Raw genomic sequence first — 27,016 nt, 5'->3', positions numbered from 1 at the left:
ACGCCACTTCTTTTTTCTTCTATATTACTCGTTAACCGTTAACTTTAGATGACATCTGGTGCTCTATACAGCGCAAGAAGTTAAACTTCTCTTGTCTTAGCTATTTCAGCCATAGGCATACTTGTTACTCAATACATTGACTAAAGAAACTAAAGTAATTTTACATAATTCAGGTCTGGGTGTGATGGGTCCTCTTCAGCGTCATGCACCAGTGAGCTCATATCTTCTCTTATAATGGCGCCTGCTTTCTCACCTATTCTTAGACGGCTTCATGTTTGTCACTTTTCTTTAAAGCATATCAGAAGTCAGCCAGAAGTGCATCTCAGGCGTCCCAAAAACAGACTAGAATAGATGGACGGGAGTCGAGCATTGCCTGGTGGATGAATTAGACAAGTGCAGCAGAAATAAAATCACAGGAAAAAAAATCAGAAAAAAAAGTTTTGTCTACGAAAAAGTCATAGGGAAAAAAATCGCATTTTATTTAAATAATGTGAACAATTATTTTAAATCCGTTATTACGTGACAATACATGACTTGGAGACACTGACAACACAGTTTACATATGACGACATTCAGTGTTTTTAATGTTAATGGTTAAGAATATTCCAGCCGACGCCACGAAGAAACTCCGCTAGAGTTTTGTGATCTGCTAATACACAGTATTATTATTATAATCAAAAAAGAAGCGCTAAGCCACAAGGGCTATACAGCTAATACACAGTAGCTTCTTCGTTTTGAAACCATTCGATGACACGCCACTGAGGGATGGTTACCTGGAGGTTATTCCGGGGATCAACGCCCCCGCGGCCCGGTCCATGACCAGGCCTCCCGATGGATCAGGGCCTGATCAACTAGGCTGTTACTGCTGGCCGCACGCAGTCCGACGTACGAGCCACAGCCCGGCTGATCCGGCACTGACTTTAGGTATCTGTCCAGCTCTCTCTTGAAGGCAGCCAGGGGTTTATTGGCAATTCCCCTAATGCTTGATGGGAGGCTGTTGAACAGTTTTGGGCCCCGGACACTTATGGTGTTTTCTCTTAGTGTACCAATGGCGCCCCTACTTTTTATTGGCGGCATTTTGCATCGCCTGCCCAGTCTTTTACTTTCGTAGGGAGTGATTTCTGTGTGCAGATTTGGGACCATTCCTTCCAAGATTTTCCAAGTGTAGATTATGATATATCTCTCCCTCCTGCGTTCCAACGAGTACAAGTCAAGTGCTTCCAAGCGTTCCCAGTAGTTAAGGTGCTTGACAGAACTTATACGTGCAGTAAAGGATCTCTGTACACTCTCTAGATCTTTGTATGGAGATGTTATCTCAGTAGAGTAACCAGTTCACGTTGACTGACCAACCGTTTGCCTGAGTCACGGATTGTGCTGATCAGCAGTATTTAATGTACTAGGCAGTATTAGCCAGAACTCCCACTATGTACAGCAGTATTCCACTAGAAGCGATTTGAAAAGGATCATCATGGGCTTGGCATCTCTCGTTTTGAAAGTTCTCATTATCCATCCTATCATTTTCTTTGCACGTGCGATCGTGGCACTGTTGTGATCCTTGAAAGTGAGATCCTCAGACATTACTACTCCCAGGTCCCTTACATTATTTTTCCGCTCTATTGTATGGCCGGAGTCAGTAGTATACTCTGTTCTAGTTATTATCTCCTCCAGTTTTCCATAACGGAGTAGTTGGAATTTGTCCTCATTGAACATCATATTGTTTACCGTTGCCCACTGGAAAACTTTGTTTATATCTTCTTGGAGGTTAACCGCGTCCTCAGCAGATGACAGCCTCATGCAGATCCTAGTATCATCCGCAAAGGATGATACGGTGCTGTGGTGTATATCTCTGTTTATGTCTGATATGAGGATAAGGAATAAGATGGCAGTGACCAACGAGGCTTAAAAACTTATTACGCCCCCCTTTGCAGATGGCATGAGCATTACTGCTCATGGAGTCATGCATATTCTCTAGGTGAGGGGGAGGGGAAAAATGGGTGGAACGTGAAGGCATTCTCAGAAGCATTAATGGGATACCTGGAGAGTTTCGGGAGTCAATGCCTCCGCGGCCCGGTCTGAGACCAAGGCTCGTGGTGGATCAGGGTCTGATTAACCAGGCTGTTACTGCTGGCCCCACGTAAACCGGTAAAGGCTACTGAATCAGTCTAAAGAAGTCAGTAACATAAGAACGACCAAGGTACATGAGAAACTATTTCGGCTTCAGGTTGATCTTGTGGAATGATAGTTTTAATGTATATCTTACCTTCATCAACGTCCTCTAGGGGGCAAAAAAGCTAAAGCATCAATCATGCCGCAAAATAAAAGAAACCCAACATTGCTATTATACTATGATCCTAAACCCAGGTCCTGGGTCATGCGTCTAGAGGACTGCATAAAATAAATCAGGGAACGGGTGGGGCTTGAACCCATGGCAAGTGAGTCCTAAAATTCACAAGCCAGTGGGTTAACCACTATTATTAGATCCAATTGGCTTAGTGGTTAACCCACTACTGGCCTGTGAGTTTTAGGACTCACTTACCATGGGTTCAAGCGCCACCCATTCCCTGATTTGTTTGCAATCATGTTATAAATATTTCGCGAGGCAAGACTGAGTAAAATGATAAAAACAATCTTTGTTCTCAGCATTACAACCAAACACTATAAAAGCAGCTCTCAGTACAACGGTCTGCTGTATAGTCCTTGTGGCTTAGCGCTTCTTTTTGATTATAATAATTATAATAAGTACAACGGTCTGTACATTGATGTAACAGTTCAGGTCTGCACAGTTATGAACTATAGTCTGTTACGAGTTCTTCGGAAGTGCCACGAGTCTTGTTAGGAATAATGTTCTCTAAAGATATAACTGTATCACCAAAAGGCACACGAGTGACGCAAATCTGTTGGCATATATTTGAAGCCATAGCTATCCTAGGTAATTTACGCATATGTACCTAAATAAACTTACTTAGCAAAGTTAACATCAGTAATTATATATATATATATATATATATATATATATATATATATATATATATATATATATATATATATATATATATATATATATATATATATATATATATATATATATATATATATATATATATATATATATATATATATATATATATATATATATATGTGTGTATTACTGAAAAATCCATGTTTCTAATTCATCAGCTTGTTTGATTTGTATACCATTAATGTTATGATATTTGGGGGAACTGAGGCTCAATATGATATTTGGAGGAACTGAGGCTCCATATGATATTTGGAGGAACTGAGGCTCCATATGATATTTGGAGGAACTGAGGCTCCATATATTTGGAGGAATTGAGGCTCCATATGATATTTGGAGGAACTGAGGCTCCATATGATATTTGGAGGAACTGAGGCTCCATATGATATTTGGAGGAACTGAGGCTCCATATGATATTTGGAGGAACTGAGGCTCCATATGATATTTGGTGGAACTGAGGCTCCATATGATATTTGGAGGAACTGAGGCTCCATATGATATTTGGAGGAATTGAGGCTCCATATGATATTTGGAGGAACTGAGGCTCCATATGATATTTGGGGGAACTGAGGCTCAATATGATATTTGGGGGAACTGAGGCTCAATATGATATTTGGAGGAACTGAGGCTCCATATGATATTTGGGGGAACTGAGGCTCAATATGATATTTGGAGGAACTGAGGCTCCATATGATATTTGGAGGAACTGAGGCTCCATATGATATTTGGAGGAATTGAGGCTCCATATGATATTTGGAGGAACTGAGGCTCCATATGATATTTGGAGGAACTGAGGCTCCATATGATATTTGGAGGAACTGAGGCTCCATATGATATTTGGAGGAACTGAGGCTCCATATGATATTTGGAGGAACTGAGGCTCCATATGATATTTGGAGGAACTGAGGCTCCATATGATATTTGGAGGAATTGAGGCTCCATATGATATTTGGAGGAACTGAGGCTCCATATATTTGGAGGAATTGAGGCTCCATATGATATTTGGAGGAACTGAAGCTCCATATGATATTTGGAGGAACTGAGGCTCCATATGATATTTGGAGGAACTGAGGCTCCATATGATATTTGGAGGAACTGAGGCTCCATATGAATTTGGAGGAACTGAGGCTCCATATGATATTTGGAGGAACTGAGGCTCCATATGATATTTGGAGGAACTGAGGCTCCATATGATATTTGGAGGAACTGAGGCTCCATATGAATTTGGAGGAACTGAGGCTCCATATGATATTTGGAGGAACTGAGGCTCCATATGATATTTGGAGGAACTGAGGCTCCATATGATATTTGGAGGAACTGAGGCTCCATATGACATGTAGATGAGGTGAGGCTCCATATGATATTTGGAGGAACTGAGGCTCCATATGATATGTGGAGGAACTGAGGCTCCATATGATACGCTGCTTATACAGACATAGGTGACACTTGTATGTATGTAGAAAGTCTATGGTTATGCAGATCATTTCGGGCAAACTTACAAAGCTTAACCTAGACTACAAGGGCAATAAACATTACATATATGAATTTAAGGTCAATAAATGTATACAAATAAGTATTGATGAATGTGTGTGTATGTAAGTAGATTAAAAGACAAATTATTTTGGTTATAGTCTGATGTGTGTATAGGTACTTTTTTTTTTTGCATTAGACATTAAATTCCAGAATTCGAATTTAGATTAAATATATCCCGTTCAGTCAATAAGAGAAGAAATAACTTATTATTTTTTTAACTTCTTAGGAAGAAGGAGTTGGCCGTATTTGGGAGCAGTGAGAGAAATATATGTGAGGTTATCTTAACCTCACATATATCTCTCTCACATGAAGCGAAAAGATTTTTCCTGAGTCCAACAGACTTGGATGAGTTGAAAAAGTTCGAGTCGAGGTGTGGCTGCTCCCCATCACAGGTACAAATACTTACCAAACACTAGCTGGTGCACAACTTTGTGATGTCCACAGTGTTGTTTGGGTACATGTTGCCTCCCCTTCTCCTGAGTCTTTAATTAAGGTTACTTCTGCTACGAGGCTCGCAGTTGGGACACAAAAGGCTTCAGTTGTCATGAAGTTTAGTAGTGATGGAGTGTTAAAGCTACTGTTGCCTTATATTGAAGACGCAGGATGTGTCTTATTGCAAGTAAACCTTGCAACATGGCTCCATGTAGTTGCTAGTGCTACAACAATTACGAATTTATACAAGCCATGGAGACAACCTAGGAGTCAAGTTGTCAGGGAATTAAGTTATCACATGCCTTTTAATGGGGAAGGAACGGCTACTTTGTTACATTTAAGGTGTGTCAGACTTAACTTTCATGGCAGATAAGAACTCTTGGAAAAGCCTAACTAGTAACCTATGACGCCTCCCATATCCCTTGGCCAGTTTCTTTGCCTTCATTTCTTGTATGTACTCACCTATTTGTGGTTGCAGGGGTCGATTCATAGTTCCTGGCCCCAGCCTCTTCACTGATTGCTACTAGGTCCTCTATCTCCCTGCTCCATGAGCTTTATCAAACCTCGTCTTAATACTATGTATGGTTCCTGCCTCCACTATGTCACTTGCTAGGCTGTTCCACTTCCTGACAACTTTATAACTCAAGAAATAGGTAAAACTTGCGATTTTTGCTTAAATATCAACGCTCTTCTTGCCAAATAAGGCAAGTGAAAATTTGTGTATGCAATAATTTCGCAAAAATCATTCTGAACCTAACTAAAAAAATATTTCATTGTGTTTGTTATTATTAAATTATTGTAAACTTTTATAAAATACATTTAGTTAGATTAGGCTAAATTAAATTGCGCTTGTTATAATAAGGTTAGGTGAGTTTTTTAAGTTTCTTTTTGTACAAAATTATTAATTCTTATATTAACATATATGAAAAAAATATATATTTAAATGTATAAGAGAAAATTTTAGAAAGGAAAATGTATAAAAGAAATTTTTAGAAAGGACTGATTACCTCTGAATTCACAGGCTCTGACCCCTGCGAATTTAGCGCTACCCTTTGTGATGGACAACATACTTGATCAACAACTGTCTTATTAAGTGCGTATCTTAGCATTTTGATGCCTGCCGTTATTTCAGAGTATACGCAATCTACCTGGAGGGTATTCTGGGGGTCAACACCCCCGCGGCCCGGTCCATTACCAGGCCTCCTGGTGGATCAGGGCCTGATCAGCCAGGCTGTTACTGCTGGCCGCATGTAGTCCAACATACGAACCACAGCCCGGCTGATCTGGCATCGACTTGGGTGTAATTCCCCAATCAAAAAGTTATCTTCCTCGCTTCAAATTAAACAAACAGAAAAGGTTTACAAAGAGACTATTATGTGTATCATCCGTAGTTCATGTGTTGCCTCTCCTGTCTTGCTCTCCCTCCCTCCTTATTACGTCTTCCCCATTCACCCTACGTCTTCCTCATTCACCCTACGTCTTCCTCATTCACCCTACGTCTTCCTCATTCTCCGTCTTCCTCATTCTCCCTACGTCTTCCTCATTCACCCTACGTCTTCCTCATTCACTCCACGTCTTCCTCATTCACCCTACGTCTTCCTCATTCACTCCACGTCTTCCTCATTCACTCCACGTCTTCCTCATTCTCCCTACGTCTTCCTCATTCTCCCTACGTCTTCCTCATTCTCCCTACGTCTTCCTCATTCACCCTACGTCTTCCTCATTCTCCCTACGTCTTCCTCATTCACCCTACGTCTTCCTCATTCACCCTACGTCTTCCTCATTCACCCTACGTCTTCCTCATTCTCCCTACGTCTTCCTCATTCACCCTACGTCTTCCTCATTCTCCCTACGTCTTCCTCATTCACCCTACGTCTTCCTCATTCTCCCTACGTCTTCCTCATTCACCCTACGTCTTCCCCATTCACCCTACGTCCTTATTCTCCCCACGTCTTCCTCATTCACCCTACGTCTTCCTCATTCACCCTACGTCTTCCTCATTCTCCCTACGTCTTCCTCATTCACCCTACGTCTTCCTCATTCACCCTACGTCTTCCTCATTCACCCTACGTCTTCCTCATTCTCCCTACGTCTTCCTCATTCTCCCTACGTCTTCCTCATTCACCCTACGTCTTCCTCATTCACCCTACGTCTTCCTCATTCACCATACGTCTTCCTCATTCACCATACGTCTTCCTCATTCTCCCTACGTCTTCCTCATTCTCCCTACGTCTTCCTCATTCTCCCTACGTCTTCCTCATTCTCCCTACGTCTTCCTCAGTCTCCCTACGTCTTCCTCATTTACGTCTTCCTACTACGTCTTTCATTCTCACGTCTTTCATTCACCTACGTCTTCCTCATTCACCCTACGTCTTCCTCATTCTCCCTACGTCTTCCTCATTCTTACCTCATTCTCCCTACGTCTTCCTCATTCTCCCTACGTCTTCCTCATTCACCCTACGTCTTCCTCATTCTCACGTCTTCCTCATTCACCCTACGTCTTCCTCATTCATTCCCTACGTCTTTCCTCTACGTCTTTCACCCTACGTCTTCCTCATTCTCCCTACGTCTTCCTCATTCTCCCTACGTCTTCCTCATTCTCCCTACGTCTTCCTCATTCACCCTACGTCTTCCTCATTCTCCCCTACGTCTTCCTCATTCACCCTACGTCTTCCTCATTCTCCCTACGTCTTCCTCATTCTCCCTACGTCTTCCTCATTCTCCCAGGCGGTGCAACATCCTCCCAACGAAAAGCAAGGGCGCCATGTGTACGCTAAGAAACAACACCATCAGTGTCAGTGGCCCGGTGGCTAAAGCTCCCGCTTCACACACGGAGGGCCCGGGTTCGATTCCCGGCGGGTGGAAACATTTCGACACGTTTCCTTACACCTGTTGTCCTGTTCACCTAGCAGCAAATAGGTACCTGGGTGTTAGTCAACTGGTGTGGGTCGCATCCTGGGGGACAAGATTAAGGACCACAATGGAAATAAGTTAGACAGTCCTCGATGACGCACTGACTTTCTTGGGTTATCCTGGGTGGCTAACCCTCCGGGGTTAAAAATCCGAACGATATCTTATCTTATCTCCCAGTATATATAAGGGAGATTACCAATAGACCCCTGGAAGCTGGATAGGCATTTAAAATCAGAACCTGACCACCCGGGAGGTGGTTCGTACGTCAGTTTGCCTGAGTCCAGCAGTAACAGCCTGGTTAATCAGGCCGATCCACCACGAGGCCTGGTCATGGACCCCGGAAACATCCTCCAGCTAATTCCTCATTCTCCCCATCTCATTTATCCCCACTCAGCCCCCCTACATTATCTTTTAAGTCATACTCATCTTCTGGTTCTGGGAGTTGGGTATTTTCTCTTGGACCCACTTCTCAACTACTCACAAACGGTCACATTTGAATTATTCCTATTCATGAGCCATATCATACCCACTCTTAAAACTGAGTATTTTCCATCGCTTTTTCCAGATCGCCTTATTTTATAACCACCTCATGATGCTCATAGTGTTCGCTGCAGCCTGCCTGTGCACCATGTACAAGGGACTTGAGTGTATGGCATCCTGTTATTCTTGGTTTATTAGTCAGGCTAAGAAAAATCACTTAACATGAGTGTCATAAGATAATCCGTTCAGTAGTGGGCTGGGTGGGGCCCCGAACAGTGTTGGCGGGTGGGACCCCAAACGGTAGTGACCGGTGGGCCCCACCGCTCGGTGGTGGGTAGGTAAGCCCCATCACCCTCAAGGAAGGTTCCCTGATGCCGGCAAGGGGCTCTTGTTCCAGGGAATTGGACCGAAACTCCCCAGGCGATGTATGACCCACGGTTTTAAGTCTCCCTCATAAATATAGTAATTGGTGGGGTAAGACTATTTTTATGTTGGGCCATAAGATCGATGGCAAAAAAGGGAAGGGGAGGGACAGAGGTAGGATAGAGCAATACAAAATGGGTAGATTGAAATTATTATGAATGACAGTATTAATTCCTGTATTTTCTGTTTCTTTCATACCATGAAATGATAAACTTTTTATCTTGACTAGTTTGCTCAATTATTATATATTAAGGTAGTAGGTTGGTAGACAGCAACCACCCAGGGAAGTACTACCGTCCTGCCAGATGACTGTGAAACAGAAACCTGTAACTGTTTTGCATGATGGTAGGATTGCTGGTTTCTTTTTCTGTCTCATAAAGACGCTAGATAACAGGGATATCTTGCTACTCCTACTTACACTTTGGTCACACTTCACAGACACGCACATGCATATATATATACATACATCTAGGTTTTTCTCCTTTTTCTAAATAGCTCTTGTTCCTCTTTATTTCTTCTATTGTCCATGGGGAAGTGGAAAAGAATCTTTCCTCCGTAAGCCATGCGTGTCGTATGAGGCGACTTAAATGCCGGGAGCAATGGGCTAGTAACCCCTTCTCCTGTAGACATTTACTAAAAAAGAGAAGAAGAAAAACTTTATAAAACTGGGATGCTTAAATGTGCGTGGATGTAGTGCGGATGACAAGAAACAGATGATTGCTGATGTTATGAATGAAAAGAAGTTGGATGTCCTGGCCCTAAGCGAAACAAAGCTGAAGGGGGTAGGGGAGTTTCGGTGGGGGGAAATAAATGGGATTAAATCTGGAGTATCTGAGAGAGTTAGAGCAAAGGAAGGGGTAGCAGTAATGTTGAATGATCAATTATGGAAGGAGAAAAGAGAATATGAATGTGTAAATTCAAGAATTATGTGGATTAAAGTAAAGGTTGGATGCGAAAAGTGGGTCATAATAAGCGTGTATGCACCTGGAGAAGAGAGGAATGCAGAGGAGAGAGAGAGATTTTGGGAGATGTTAAGTGAATGTATAGGAGCCTTTGAACCAAGTGAGAGAGTAATTGTGGTAGGGGATCTGAATGCTAAAGTAGGAGAAACTTTTAGAGAGGGTGTGGTAGGTAAGTTTGGGGTCCCAGGTGTAAATGATAATGGGAGCCCTTTAATTGAACTTTGTATAGAAAGGGGTTTAGTTATAGGTAATACATATTTTAAGAAAAAGAGGATAAATAAGTATACAAGATATGATGTAGGGCAAAATGACAGTAGTTTGTTGGATTATGTATTGGTAGATAAAAGACTGTTGAGTAGACTTCAGGATGTACATGTTTATAGAGGGGCCACAGATATATCAGATCACTTTCTAGTTGTAGCTACACTGAGAGTAAAAGGTAGATGGGATACAAGGAGAATAGAAGCATCAGGGAAGAGAGAGGTGAAGGTTTATAAACTAAAAGAGGAGGCAGTTAGGGTAAAATATAAACAGCTATTGGAGGATAGATGGGCTAATGAGAGCATAGGCAATGGGGTCGAAGAGGTATGGGGTAGGTTTAAAAATGTAGTGTTAGAGTGTTCAGCAGAAGTTTGTGGTTACAGGAAAGTGGGTGCGGGAGGGAAGAGGAGCGACTGGTGGAATGATGATGTGAAGAGAGTAGTAAGCGAGAAAAAGTTAGCATATGAGAAGTTTTTACAAAGTAGAAGTGATGAAAGGAGGGAAGAGTATATGGAGAAAAAGAGAGAGGTTAAGAGAGTGGTGAAGCAATGTAAAATGAGAGCAAATGAGAGAGTGGGTGAGATGTTATCAACAAATTTTGTTGAAAATAAGAAAAAGTTTTGGAGTGAGATTAACAAGTTAAGAAAGCCTAGAGAACAAATGGATTTGTCAGTTAAAAATAGGAGAGGAGAATTATTAAATGGAGAGTTAGAGGTATTGGGAAGATGGAGGGAATATTTTGAGGAATTGTTAAATGTTGATGAAGATAGGGAAGCTGTGATTTCGTGTATGGGGCAAGGAGGAACAACATCTTGTAGGAGTGAGGAAGAGCCAGTTGTGAGTGTGGGGGAAGTTCGTGAGGCAGTAGGTAAAATGAAAGGGGGTAAGGCAGCCGGGATTGATGGGATAAAGATAGAAATGTTAAAAGCAGGTGGGGATATAGTTTTGGAGTGGTTGGTGCAATTATTTAATAAATGTATGGAAGAGGGTAAGGTACCTAGGGATTGGCAGAGAGCATGCATAGTTCCTTTGTATAAAGGCAAAGGGGATAAAAGAGAGTGCAAAAATTATAGGGGGATAAGTCTGTTGAGTATACCTGGCAAAGTGTATGGTAGAGTTATTATTGAAAGAATTAAGAGTAAGACGGTGAATAGGATAGCAGATGAACAAGGAGGCTTTAGGAAAGGTAGGGGGTGTGTGGACCAGGTGTTTACAGTGAAACATATAAGTGAACAGTATTTAGATAAGGCTAAAGAGGTCTTTGTGGCATTTATGGATTTTGAAAAGGCGTATGACAGGGTGGATAGGGGGGCAATGTGGCAGATGTTGCAGGTGTATGGTGTAGGAGGTAGGTTACTGAAAGCAGTGAAGAGTTTTTACGAGGATAGTGAGGCTCAAGTTAGAGTATGTAGGAAAGAGGGAAATTATTTCCCAATAAAAGTAGGCCTTAGACAAGGATGTGTGATGTCACTATGGTTGTTTAATATATTTATAGATGGGGTTGTAAGAGAAGTAAATGCGAGGGTCTTGGCAAGAGGCGTGGAGTTAAAAGATAAAGAATCACACAAAGTGGGAGTTGTCACAGTTGCTCTTTGCTGATGACACTGTGCTCTTGGGAGATTCTGAAGAGAAGTTGCAGAGATTGGTGGATGAATTTGGTAGGGTGTGCAAAAGAAGAAAATTGAAAGTGAATACAGGAAAGAGTAAGGTTATGAGGATAACAAAAAGATTAGGTGATGAAAGATTGGATATCAGATTGGAGGGAGAGAGTATGGAGGAGGTGAATGTATTCAGTGGATGTGTCAGTGGATGGGTCTATGAAAGATGAGGTGAATCATAGAATTGATGAGGGGAAAAGGGTGAGTGGTGCACTTAGGAGTCTGTGGAGACAAAGAACTTTGTCCTTGGAAGCAAAGAGGGGAATGTATGAGAGTATAGTTTTACCAACGCTTTTATATGGGTGTGAAGCATGGGTGATGAATGTTGCAGCGAGGAGAAGGCTGGAGGCAGTGGAGATGTCATGTCTGAGAGCAATGTGTGGTGTGAATATAATGCAGAGAATTTGTAGTTTGGAAGTTAGGAGGAGGTGCGGGATTACCAAAAACGTTGTCCAGAGGGCTGAGGAAGGGTTGTTGAGGTGGTTCGGACATGTGGAGAGAATGGAGCGAAACAGAATAACTTCAAGAGTGTATCAATCTGTAGTGGAAGGAAGGCGGGGTAGGGGTCGGCCTAGGAAAGGTTGGAGGGAGGGGGTAAAGGAGGTTTTGTGTGCGAGGGGCTTGGACTTCCAGCAGGCATGCGTGAGCGTGTTTGATAGGAGTGAATGGAGACAAATGGTTTTTAATGCTTGACGTGCTGTTGGAGTGTGAACAAAGTAACATTTATGAAGGGGTTCAGGGAAACCGGCAGGCCGGACTTGAGTCCTGGAGATGGGAAGTACAGTGCCTGCACTCTGAAGGAGGGGTGTTAATGTTGCAGTTTAAAAACTGTAGTGTAAAGCACCCTTCTGGCAAGACAGTGATGGAGTGAATGATGGTGAAAGTTTTTCTTTTTCGGGCCACCCTGCCTTGGTGGGAATCGGCCAGTGTGATAATAAAAAGAAAAATAAAAAATAAGTGAGTGTCTCATAGCTCGATTGCTAACGCACTCAGCTTGCACACTCATGTCTGTGGTTCGATCTCCAGTATGGGTGAAAACATTAGGATGTGTTTCCTTAAGACACCAACCATGTTCAGCTATCAGTAAAATAGGCACCTGGGTGTTAGTTGACCTAATTTGCCCAAAATACTCTGCATAACAAGGGACTTTATATATAGTAGTATGTCATTGATGTTGACTATGGTTTGTATACCTTGTACATGTAGAAATAGATGATTATTATAACTAAGTGCTAAACCCACACAGGTCATACAGTTCTATAGTTTGCCCGAAATGTAATGCATGCTAGTGGCTTTCTTTTGTGCCTAACAATGTTTTACTACATGTAAACTACATTATCTTCCTATAGCATAAAAAGAAATAAAAATTTGAATTTGAACCTGTAAGGATCATACAACGGTTAAGGGGATGAAGCAGTCAGGTTCGATCTGAGCACCCCAACAGGGTCAAGAAACCTCATTGGTGGGGGGGGGGGTTGTTAGACAAGAAGAAATAAAGTAACCTACTTTGGGTGGGTTTAATAGTTTTTTTGCCATTGACACATGTTTTTATATAGCCTGTGTGTGAAAGGATGCAGTATGATTGTTATAATCAAGCACTAAATCTATACATGTATAGGACACAAGGTAGCCGATGGTCCTAGTGACAGGCCAAGGCAGAGAGATGGTAGATTTGTGCGAGTGGTGTTTTGAGTGTACTTACCTGTTTGTGGTTGCAGGGATCAATTCATTGCTCCTGGCCCCCATCTCTTCACTGGATGTGTCCAAGTTTGATGCTGATCAGTTGATTTGTTGTAGAGATGTTGCCTGGAGATGAAGGCTCCATTTCATCCAACAAAATTAGATCATTGTGTTTACCAAAAGGCTAAACCTCCCAAAAACAGTATTATACTTTCTCTGTCATTATAGGATTTTCATGTTTAAAGTTAGTTTGATAAAGAATTCTTGGGTTATCTGGATATCAAGAAAGAGGTTGACAGAATTAATAACGAGGTAAGCTCTGCAAAAGAATAACAGCAGCATTAACAAATTATTTATGTAGCTTTAAGTAGTATACTGTATTAGTGCATCTTAGTTGCACTTAACCTTTAAACTGTCCAAACAGATCTACGTTCACATACGTAGTGCTCCAAAAGTAGATCTACGTTTCTTTTTACATATTTTCAATAAAAAAAAAAACGTATATCAAAGTTTTTTTACACGTTTCCAAATGTAAAAAATAAAAAGCTCTACGTTTTTTTTACATACTTTCAAATGTTGAAAAAACGTAGATCTACGTTTGGACAGTTTAAGGGTTAACAAGCAATGAGATAAAGTATTTGACTACTCTCAAATTCTTTGGCTTAAGTTATGCTGCGCATACACTTGTTACTTCCCCTGATGTTAACATTTTTCATACACAGTACTTTGCTGTATTTTTTTTTGTCTCCTAACTGAAACTAAATGGTACCTCTCAAACAAGGATTTTCATATTATCTTAATATTTTACCCCTAAAAAGTCAAGTCAAATATTTCAAATTTAACTGTTTAAGCAAAACTTATATTTAAGTCTTGTTTTACTTATCTTGACTCCAGTGGTACTTTGAACACACTACTGAGTATTTGTATTCTTATGGCTTAGCAATATTTACATTCTCCTCATTTGTCTTAAACCTTCTTAGGTTTTATTTGATATCCAATTTCTGAAATAAGAATATTGTTGATCACAATATCATCAATCTTAACAATGCGGGTACTTTTAACTTGGCTTTGTCTATGATAGAAAAATCAACGATGTAGATTTGTTGTGTGTGTTCCAGCACTGTAATTGCTTTTGACACAAAATTTGTATTAGTGTTTCTGCACTGCAAATACTTCAACACTAATTTTACAACAAAATTTCCACACTGCAACTGTTTTCAACAATAAATTAGAGATGACTGGTAACCAACTGTCTAGGGATAGTTCCGCATGTGCTACACATGCCCTCGAGTAACAGAATACTTTATATTAAGAAGTAATAATAAATGATATTATAAGTAGTCAGAGTTCCATTGTATTTTGAGTGCAGCACATAGAAGTGACTTAAGCTATTAAATCAGTAAGTAAAAGAGTTTTGCAGTGATTCTGACTTTATTTTAAATAGTGATGAAATATGATGGTTGTTGTGGTGAGCAGCTCACACAATACAGCATATATAGTAGTATATAAAAATGCTTTTTAAAGTGAATACAAAAGCAATTAATTTTTATCAATACAGGTACCACGTACAGTATTTTAAAAATTTAGAAATTTCATTGTATCCAGGCACTGTTCACACATGTTGCTGCACCAGCCTTATCAAAAGAGAAGTGTACATAAAGTACACATAATGTGTGCACAAGATACATGTATCATCCCTGTCTTCTGTGCTATAATGAGAGATAAACGAATATTTACAAATGTTAAATATATTTACAAAAAGTGAACATGCTGGGTAATACTAGCTAACATAACAAAATACTGAACAGTATTTTTCCTACCCTATCAGACCATACAAAATACTGTATGTGCAAGATTAATTTTTTAAACAGGATTAGGCTATAGTAATTTAATATTTAACAGTCACTCAATTTACAAGTCATTCTTCAAGACTATACAAAAAAAAAAAAAATTACAAAGTTGAAAAAAAAATCACCAAAACATCTACACACTTTCTTTAAAAAATTAGCAAACTTTAATTTCTTTTTTACAGCTACCCATTTTAGGACAAAATAACATGTACCACAGACCCCAACACTCAATGCAACATATCATTTACTACATATATTGCAAATAATTTATTTCCTGTATACTATAAGAAAGTACAATGACCTGAAGAGAAAATCGATAATTTCACAGAATAAGCTGTATTAAATTTTAAACCCATTTACTTGGCAAAGACAGTATATTTCATATAATTTATGTAAAAAGCATTTGACTTTATGGACAGCTTGCAAAACAAATGCAAGTGTCAGTGAAATATTTTAATATTATATACATTAACAGTGTCATATTACATGAATCAAAGAAACTGAGTAGAACAGTGCATTCAATAACAAATAAAAGTAAACTTACATTCAACTTTGACACATAGAAACCTGAATCATTCAAGCATTAGGAATAGTTTCAAAACTGACTGTGAAACTTTACATACATACATTTATATATATATATATACACACACACACACACACACACACACCATGACTTGACCCCTGTAACCACAATTAGGCAAGTACCAATGCAGCCACGGAAATAAGTGGTTTTAAAGCCAAGAACAATATTGCCACTGAGATTCAAACCCAAGGCATTTAGGCAGCCTCCCAGGAAGCCAGCTAAACTCTTGACGCTCTAGGCCACGACACCATCATAGCACAAAACGTTAGGTGTCTAGTAAGACTACTAAGCATGCTTTGGCTGATGTTAGGGAAAACATATCTATCAGTCTCGCTAGAAATCTAGCATTTTGTACCATGGTGGTGAAGTGATCTCGAGCATCAAGGATTGAGCTGGCTTCCTGGGAGGTTGCCTAACATCTTACCTTCAACTCTCAGCCAATTACAGCATTGTTGCAATTTGTCCAGATCCTCTTCGGAGTCTTCCCCGTAATCATCTGTTTTTATTACCCTCATTAGTTTTACATCAGCAAACAGGGATATATCTGAATCAATCCCATCTACATTGTCTCACATAAACCAGAAACAGCACCGATCCTTGTGGAACCCTGCCACTTAATATTACCCATTCTAATGCCTCTTTTCCTAAGATACTCTTTGATCCACTGGAGTACATTCCCTCTCTGTGTGTGTGTGTGTGTGTACTCACCTAGTTGAGGTTGCAGGGGTCGAGTCCAAGCTCCTGGGCCCGCCTCTTTACTGGTCGCTACTAGGCCACTCTCCCTGAACCATGAGCTTTATCGTACCTCTGCTTAAAACTATGTATGGATCCTGCCTCCACTACATTGCTTCCCAAACTATTCCACTTCCTGACTTCTCTGTGGCGGAAAAAATACTTCCTAACATCCCTGTGATTCATCTGTGTCTTCAGCTTCCAACTGTGTCCCTGTGTTGCTGTGTCCAGTCTCTGGAACATCCTGTCTTTGTCCACCTTGTCAATTCATCTCAGTATTTTGTAAGTCGTTATTATGTCCCCCCTATCTCTCCTGTCCTCCAGTGTTGTCAGGTTGATTTCCCTTAACCTCTCCTCGTAGGACATACCTCTTAGCTCTGGGACTAGTCTTGTTGCAAACCTTTGCGTGCGTGCGTGCGTGCGTGCATGTGCGTATGTGTGTGTATGTGTATGTGTATGTGTGTGTATATGTGTGTGTATATGTGTGTGTATATGTGTGTGTATATGTGTGTGCATGTGTGTGTGTGTGCGTGCATGTGTGTGTGTATGTGTGTATATATATGTGTGTATATAGTGTATGTGTATGTGTGTGTATATGTGTATATATGTGTGTATATATGTGTGTATATGTGTGTGTATATGTGTGTGTATATGTGTGTGTATGTGTGTGTGTATATGTGTATGTGTGTGTATATGTATGTGTATGTATATGTATATGTGTGTGTGTGTGTGTGTGTGTATATGTGTGTGCATGTGTGTGTGCATGTGTGTGTATATGTGTATATATGTGTGTATATGTGTGTGTATATGTGTGTGTATGTGTGTGTGTATGTGTGTGTGTATGTGTGTGTGTATGTGTGTGTATATGTGTGTATATGTGTGTGTATATGTGTGTGTATATGTGTGTGTATATGTGTGTGTATATGTGTGTGTGTGTGTGTGTGTGTGTGTGTGTATATGTGTGTGTATATATGTGTATATATGTGTGTATATATGTGTGTGTGTGTGTGTGTATATGTGTGTGTGTGTGTGTGTGTATATGTGTGTGTGTAAGTGTGTGTATATGTGTGTGTGTGTGTGTGTATATGTGTGTGTGTAAGTGTGTGTGTGTGTGTATATGTGTGTGTGTAAGTGTGTGTGTGTGTGTATATGTATGTGTGTAAGTGTGTGTGTGTGTATGTGTGTATATATATGTGTGTATATATATATATATATATATATATATATATATATATATATATATATATATATATATATATATATATATATATATATATATATTTTTTTTTTTTTTTCAACAAGTCGGCCATCTCCCACTGAGGCAGGGTGACCAAAAAAAAAAAAAATAAGAAAATCACCAAAAAGAAAATACTTTCATCATCATTCAACATTTTCACTTCACTCATACATAATCACTGCCTTTGCAGAGGCACCCAGATACAACAGTTTAGAAGCATATACAAAGATATATATAACCACCCAGGGAGGTATTACCGTGCTGCCAAGTGAGCATAAAATGGAAGCCTGTAATTGTTTTACATGATGGTAAGTTTGCTGGTGTCTTTTTTCTGTCTTATAAACATGCAAGATTTCAGGTACGTCTTGCTACTTCTACTTACACTTAGGTCACACTACACACACATGTATACATTTATGTATACACACTCATCTGAGTTTTCTTTGATTTTATCTTAATAGTTCTTGTTCTTATTGCTTTTCCTTTTATATCCATGGGGAAATGGAATAAGAATCTTTCCTCCATAAGCCATGATTGTTGTAAAAGTCAACTAAAATGCCAGGAGCAAGGGGCTAGTAACCCCTTCTCCTGTATAAATTACTAAATTTAAAGAGAGAAACTTTCGTTTTTCTTTTTGGGCCACCCTGCCTTGGTGGGATACGGCCGGTTTGTTGAAAGAAGAAAGAAAGAATATATATATATATGGAGGGAGGGGTAAAGGTGGTGTTGTAGGCGAGGGGCTTAGACTTCCAGCAAGCGTGCGCCAGCATGTTAAAGAGGAGTGAATGGAGATGAATGGTTTTTGGGACATGACGAGCTGTTGGAGTGTGAGCAGGGTAATATTTTGTGAAGGGATTCAGGGAAACCAGTTATTTTTATATAGCCAGACTTGAGTACTGGAAATGGGAAGTACAATGCCTGCACTTTAAAGCAGAGGTTTGGGATATTGGCAGTTTGGAGGGATATCTTTATATATGCTTCTAAACTGTTGTATCTGGGCACCTCTGCAAAAACAGTGATTATGTATGAGTGAGGTGAAAGCGTTGAATGATGATGAAAGTATTTTCGTTTTGGGGATTTTCTTTCTTTTTGGATCACCCTGCCTTGGTGGGAGATGGCCGACTTGTTGAAAAAAAAAAAATATATACATATACACACACACACTTAAAAATTATTGTATAGAGTATATAAAAATTACATATTCCCTGAATGCTAAGATCAACTCATGATCAGTCTAAATTACTAATAGTAAAAAGTTATAACTTCATTAAATTCATAAAAAACTATGAGGGATGTTTATGTCTCAAACTGATCTTAGTCCTATACCACCATCACATCTTGGAAGTTCTTAAGAATGGCATTTGACTTACTGTATGTACAAAGACTTCAACACAGTCAGTTTTGAAAAATCACAATAAACCAGCAACATTTGGGTTGCCTTATATGTAAGTATTAATTGTAGTAATTGCACTGAGTTTTATGTGTTGTACTGTACTTGTTCATCCTTTGCCAAGGTTTATGCAACACTTGCAACACACACACATTTACATTAACTATGGAAGATTTGTTGCTCGCTCACCACAAATATCGCACAGATGTGTATAATAATGATCTGTACAAAAATAAATAACAGAATAACAAAGGAATAAATTATTGGCAACTTGACATTCTCAATACGCTTGAACAAACAAGCATTCTTACGTAATCACAACATTTACAAACTTTACAGTAAAATTAAACCTTTGCTCTTTGAATACAAGTTTGCCATTTTTACTTAAGAATACATCTTATAAATGAAATGTAATATATTAAGAATGAATTTATTGATTAATATCATGTAATATACAAAAAAGAATTAATGCTTTCCTTTACTACAGCCAATGCTCTTAGGGTATTGAACCCAAATTTATGTAAACTACAAATTAATATACGTAATAGATTCCCTCTAAATGAATAATATGGCACAATTGAAAACTGCAAAAATTAGGAATGTATTTCTGGGCCTATGCCAATTGGAATGACCTGCAAGTAAAGGATACAAATACGTACTATACTCACCATCCAACTAATATAGTGGAATCAATAACGAAAGCACCATAGTGTTGTCTTTTCAAAAACTAAAACGACTTTAAAATCATAACATTTTTTTAAAAATAAGATTGAGCAGAAAACACAAGCCAAGCCAGTGGCTTAACTTTGTTTTAATAAATAAAGCAACATATGGAAACAATGAAACTTTTAATAAAATAACCATAGAAATTCTAATTATACATGACTTTCTACCAACAATCCTTGGTTCACAAGACTGTCTTATTCTATATAAATGACTAGAAGTTGTGCCAATTCAAGCACAGGTGAATGAACACAAAGAGGTGGGAGTTTGAGGAATGAATTACCAAACCACAGAACCAATGACAGTTGACTGGACTGCCTTTTTCATAAGAGGACAGTGGTCATTATGTCAACTTGAAAATTAACAAAACAAAAAAGGTGAACTAGAAGCACTCGTATATAATTCAAATTTACTTAAATTAACAAAACCCTATAAAATTGTACATTCAAATTGGCAACATTATTTTAGCTCTTCAAAAAATCACCATCAAGGCATCAAATTTGGGAGCTGATATTCCTTGTTACAATACTGAGTTCTAATGATTAATATCTTAATATTTTACCTCTCTAAAAAGTCAGTTATATACAGTATGTATGTGTATGAATATATATATATATATATATATATATATATATATATATATATATATATATATATATATATATATATATATATATATATATATATATATATATATATAATATATAAATATATAAATATATATATATATATATATATATATATATATATATATATATATATATATATATATATATATATATATATATATATATATATATATATATATATATATATTATATATAATGGGGTCCACCTCTGGTGTAAATTGTGGGACCCATAGCCTCGGAGAAGTGGATAAAAAGGCTTCAAGGAGGAATATTTGGATTTCTTCCTGAAGCCGTTTGAATATTCCACTTCCCCTACCACCCCATCTTTTAAACTATTTTTTTTTTACCAATAGGCATATATATATATATATATATATATATATATATATATATATATATATATATATATATATATATATATATTATATATAATCCACCTCTTGTAAATTGTGGGACCCATAGCCTCAGGCTTCAAGGAGGAATATTTGGATTTCTTCCTGAAGCCGTTTGAATATTCCACTTCCCCTACCACCCCATCTTTTAAACTATTATTTTTTTACCAATAGGAATATTTTATTACATAATATGGCATATATATATATATATATATATATATATATATATATATATATATATATATATATATATATATATATATATATATATATATATATATATATATATATATATATATATATATATGTATGTATTACATACATACACATATATACATGTACATGTATATATAAATATATATATGAGATATTCACACACACAATGTATATACATATACAGTCACCCAGCCCTCCCCTCCCCCACATACACACTCACTGATACAAATAATTAAAAAGCCTTAGTTTGATAAAAAGTGACATCAAATCAAGTTTTACTCCAGTAGTATTATGTTTTTCAAGGCACATTGCATACATTGCAGAGGTAAACTCTGTTAGGCATGCTTTTTGACTCATTGTAGATGAACTGTGACAATGATCTCATTTCAAACCGTTTACTAATCCAGGTCAAAAAACTGATTAAGGCATAAATAGCTTGTATTTATGACAAGTATTTAATTCACACCTTAAGAAGTTTATCCTTACTCTTATTTCCTATGTGTTTAAAGTATGAAAAAGATTCTCACCACAGTATGATGCATAGCTTATCAAGGCTATATCATCATGGTTGATCTAGTTTTTCTGTTAAGCTCCTTTCACTTAAATTATTAACATTAGGTGTCACTAGGAGCAGCTAGTTACTAGTCCGTAATCCTCACCACACATCCGTCACAACGAAGGAAACAGTTTGGGCGGACAATCCCTTGAGATGAGCGAGGAACCATGTTGCGCTCTACAGTCTGGCATTGTATGTACTAAAAATACGGTGGGTCAGCCATCCAGCGGCGGCCCTAGGTATACCATAGAAACCTCTGTGTTACCATATACAGCAGATACTGAAGGATACAACTGTTTGTCTGGCAGTCCTGAAAGTACCAGACAATTTAAATGCAGTACATATTATAACACATTGCAATGACGCATCATTTAAAATAAATACAGGTCTCCCTCAACATTCACGTTTTCAACTTTCACGGGCTTCACACATTCGCGAATTCCCAACCCCCAAATTCTCAGCCGCCAAATCATATTTAAGTTTCCCGCCACCTGTGAGTCCCTACTACCCTCCCTCTGACCCCCGCAACTGGCAGCCAGCCCTCCCACCACTCAGTGTGGTGAGTGTTTTGTTTGTTCATTATTTGCTATTAAACTACAGTATAAATAATGTAAACCCATTCATGACTGCATATTGGAATGGCTATTAGGAAAGGTATTAGACGGTGACATCATGTGTTTACTCTTGAACACTGCTAAGAATTAAACATTTCTGCTACAGCTAATAATAACAATAGTAATAATAATAATAATAATAATAATAATAATAATAATAATAATAATAATAATAATAATAATAATAATAAAATATGATATAATTGAAAAAGGAAATTGTACAAAAATATGAGGGAGTGGTTGACACATGGTCAGTGTGACTTTGTTTATGCTGGAGTGAACATTAGTCTCCCTGCTCTTCCAAACATCTCACAATAATTCATTGTTTGGTGCTTGTAGACTGAGTGTGACTGGAGTGGTATAGGCAGTGATTGAGGCAATGGTATTTAATAACATACATGTTAATAATAATAATACATGTTATTAATAATATGTACTATTATTATTTATAGCATATGTTATTAAATACATACATGTTAATAATAATACATGTTATTAATAACATGTACTATTATTATTTATAACATATATGTTATTAAATACCACTGCCTCAACTGCTGAATTATTGTGAAATGTTTGGAAGAGCAGGGAGACTAATGTTCACTCCAGCATAAACAAAGTCACACTGACGATGTGTCAACCACTCCCTCGTATTTTTGTACAATTTCCTTCTTCAATTATATCGTATTTATTATTATTATTATCATTATTACTATTGTTATTATTATTATTATTATTACTATTGTTATTATTAGCAATAGCAGAAATGTTCGATTCTTTGCAGTGTTCAAGAGTAAACACATGATGTCACCGTCTAATACCTTTCCTAATAGCCATTCCAATATGCAGTCATGAATGGGTTTAGATTATTTATACTGTAGTTTAATAGCAAATAATGAACAAACAAAACACTCACCACACTGAGTGGTGGGAGGGCTGGCTGCCAGTTGCGGGGGTCGGAGGGAGGGTAGTAGGGACGCGCAGTGGTGGAGGCATTGGTGGAGGCAGTGGTGGTCTGTGGTATTTAATAACATAAATGTTATTAACATACATGTTATTAAATAACATACGTTATTAAAGCATAACATGTATATATTTAGTACAAATTACGTTGTTTTCATGTATTTTATGATTATTCATGGTTCAACAAGTTAAGGAAGCAGTATTGTAATACATTTCCCTACAATATATTGGGGCACCAAACATTCACGGTTTTTCAACATTCGCGAGGCTCTTGATCCCCTAACCCTCGCGAATGTTGAGGGAGACCTGTACATGGATACTTTTAAATAAAAAAAAATAAAAACTTGTACGATGAAAAAGTACAAAGGGAAAAGTTCAATAGATAGGAATAGAGAGGGAGTATATAGTAACAATAGTTTCACTGCCGGCTACTTGTTAAGGTAGGGTAAGTCAAGCTCCCGCTATTCTCGCCTTTTCTCCCCCCCCCAAAGGTGACGTGTGGGGGCTCTGGTCAAACAGTAAATCACTCGACTCACAGCTCCCAACACTACTGTAAGTACATGCCTGCCTTGTATTCTAGTGGATTTATTGGTTGAAAGCGTCACTTTTGACCAATAACAAACTTAGTCCTTTCAGTCTTGCTCTAGGTTGACTGTTGTAATAATCACCACATCTTTTGGGTATTGTACTTACCATGGAGAGTGATTTCTTAAGCAGTGGGTAACCTGTCTATCTTTCCAGCTTGGATGACAGAGAGGGTCACCTGTCAATCAACGAGAAGAACAGGAGACGGACTAACGTCCTGGAGACGTCCCATTTTGGATTTAATTACCTGTGCACCTGTATGAAATTGCAGGACGTAACCCCACATCATTGCAGCGGTAAAGAACCTGCTTTCCTGTCATCGGGATACTACTCACGGCGATACTCTGCGAAGAACTAGCCAGTGATGGTCACCAACACCTGTGACCCCCCCCTACATCAGCAACGGCTACGATTTCAACAACAGTGTCACCAACACCAGACACCCCTATATATATTAGCATTAAATTCAGTTATCATTTATATTTTTCATTTTTCATTTTCTTAACCCTTTGACTGTTTCAGGCCCCTTTCTGAAACTGTCATTCTATGTCGCTCAATTTTTGAAAAAAAAAAATTATTTTTTCTTATGAAATGATAGAGAATCTTTTCCCGATGGTAATGACACCAAAAGTTCGAAATTTGGTCGAAAACTCATGTAATTATGCTCCCGCGAAGTTAGCGGTCTCGGCGACATATACGTATCGGCGATTTCGCCGACTTTGAGCCCTATTTTCAGCCAATTCCATTGTTCCAGTTGACCAAACTCATAGCTATTTCTTTAGAACTCCATTTTATCTATCAGCTGAGTACAAGAAACCTCCCATTTACTAATTTGGACTACCCAATATGGTCAGAAATTGGCAATTTGGCCAATTTCACGCAAACTAAAAAAGATGCCAATTTCAAAATAGGGTCCAGAATAAACAAGGTAGACATTCGTGGCACTAAAATAACATATGCTCTGTTCATTAGTCACATCTCTAGGCCCCTCTTATATTATTATTGCTTTCTATTTTGATTTTTTATTCATACAAAAAAATACAAAATTTACTGTTATGCAGACTACTGCATTATTGTAAAAATGGTATAAATAATATCAGTGCACTAGTGAAAGAATATTAGACTCCCCAGTTGACGTGTATTGGACGTGTGGTGTGATTTATTTACTCCTGAACATTGGTAAAAATCAAACATTTTCGCTACTTTGAGCTCAGTTTCAAGGTCGTTTTCATCGTCAAAGTAATGAAAATCATCTCTATTTCTGTAATATGTTTTCCATTTTATCACCTAAGACCATGAAAACGTGAATACAACGATAAATACTATACGAAAATACACCTCAAAGTCGGCGTTTTATTCCAAAAAAACGATCAGAGTTTTTTTTTTTTCTCATTACGCAATGTGTGCTGCAGGATTTTTTTTATGTGGTGCACACTGACCACACAGACCCATTCTCTCACATGTGGGCCTACCAGCTTTCTCCCGCTTGATTTGAAGCCGCTAGAATTATTGAGTATATATACGTCAGAAACATTGGCTCGTAAGACGTATTTATACGTCGAAAACAGTCAAAGGGTTAAATGTAGGATTAATATTTCATATTTAAGTGTTTTATATTTTATATTTTCTATATAATAAAGTGTTTATGTTTGTCTGTTATTATTTCTTTTTCTATTCACTAATTTTCCTGAGGAGGAGCCAGCCTTGGTAATACTGTCTGAAGTTGTTACAGGGCTGAGTAAGCCTTCACAAGTGGCGACCTTGCCAGGATCAACTCTACTGAATCAAGATTCAACTCCATCTCGAATCTACCATTGGAACTTCAACGCCGCATACCCCAGACAGTTACCACCAGCCATGAGTAATCATTCTCTATGGTAGGACTACGGTACAGGTATTTAAAAGATTTGGTGATTGTTATAGTCTCAATTTATTGTAAGTCAAGTCAGACAGGATATAATATTTAATTCTGCCACCTTTCTTGTGAGCTTGAAACACTTTGGAGGATTAGACTCTAGGGACCCGAGATTTTCCAGTGACAACTTGTTTCATTGAGCTCTTTATTATATCAAGGGAACTGTCATAGGGCACTCTTGATTTGTTGGTGAGAAGATTGGATGGTCAAGTGACCCCATTCTACTTACTGTTTGCTCGGAGCCGGCATAGAACCCTTCGTTTTCATTAATACATAGTTTAATTGAAGTAGGGATCGAGCCCTCTGATTTTTTGCAGTTTGAGCGGAGCAGGAATTGAACCCTCCGTTTTCTTTAATACCCGTTTCATTTCCCCTGATAGTTTAAGTTATTCTTGCAAGTATGGATGAATACCAGTTTTGGATGAATGCTGGAAGTAAGTTAGGAATAACAGGGAAAAATTTAGAATCTTTCATTAGTGCTAAGATCCAGGAAAGACTTGAAAGAGAGAATTGAGAGAGAAGAAAGACAGTTAGAAAGGGAAAGAGAAGAGAAAAAGGAGAGAGAGAGAATCGAAAGAGAAGACAAAAAGGAGCGTGATAGATTTGATCGTGAGGAGAGAGCTAGAGTACGTGAGGAACAAGCTAATATACGTGAGGAACAGGTTAAATTAAGGGAACTTGAGGAAAGAGCAAAGGACAGAGAATATGAGTTAAGGGAGAGAGAGAAAAGGATCGCGAGCTCGAACAAACTCGCCTTGAATTAGAGAATAAGAAGTTAACTTTCTCACAACAGCAATTAGATGAAGGAGTAATGGAACAACGTGCAGCTAGTGCACATATTCCAACACCTAATTTACCTCCCTTCACAGAGGGGGAAGACATAACTTCTTACATTATCAGGTTTGAAAATACCGCTACCCTCTGTGAATGGCCTGCTGACACCTGGGCTACTAGGTTAGGAATGTTATTTTCTGGTACTGCTTTGAATATCTATGCAACTTTGTCACATGATATCATATGTAATTATAACCTACTGAAGAAGGCGATCCTTAAAGCATATCAAAAAACCACAAATTCTTACAGGAAAGATTTCAGGTATGCCACCTAACAGCCTGGCCAGAACTTTCAGCAGCTACAGGTAACACTCTTTCGTTTGTTCGACTTTTGGATAGAGAGTTCAGGAATTGATCACAGTTATGAATCTCTTAGAGACTTCATGGTTGCTGACCAGTTCCTAACAGCTCTTCCTCACCAGATATGAACATTC

General features: G+C 38.3%; 2 protein-coding genes across 3 annotated transcripts in view; one reads left to right on the top strand and one right to left on the bottom strand.

Annotated features, from left to right (window-relative positions):
• Positions 1–27,016, top strand: part of TrpRS (Tryptophanyl-tRNA synthetase) — a 92,259-nt gene that overhangs the window by 50,179 nt on the left and 15,064 nt on the right. The gene's annotated exons all lie outside the window — the stretch shown is intronic.
• Fsn (F-box synaptic protein) overlaps positions 21,324–27,016 on the bottom strand; it is a 40,656-nt gene continuing 34,963 nt past the window's right edge. For both annotated transcript variants that reach the window (XM_053795251.1, XM_053795252.1), the window contains one exon: positions 21,324–21,982. In XM_053795251.1, the coding sequence (XP_053651226.1) occupies positions 21,888–21,982 (95 nt within the window). In that variant the 3' untranslated portion in view covers positions 21,324–21,887. The remainder of the gene's footprint in view (positions 21,983–27,016) is intronic.

This window comes from Cherax quadricarinatus, chromosome 78 (genome assembly GCF_038502225.1).
Source record: "Cherax quadricarinatus isolate ZL_2023a chromosome 78, ASM3850222v1, whole genome shotgun sequence".
NCBI lineage: Eukaryota > Metazoa > Arthropoda > Malacostraca > Decapoda > Parastacidae > Cherax > Cherax quadricarinatus.
Note: the sequence above shows the minus strand (reverse complement) of the source record. Positions and strands in the feature narration are given on the sequence as shown.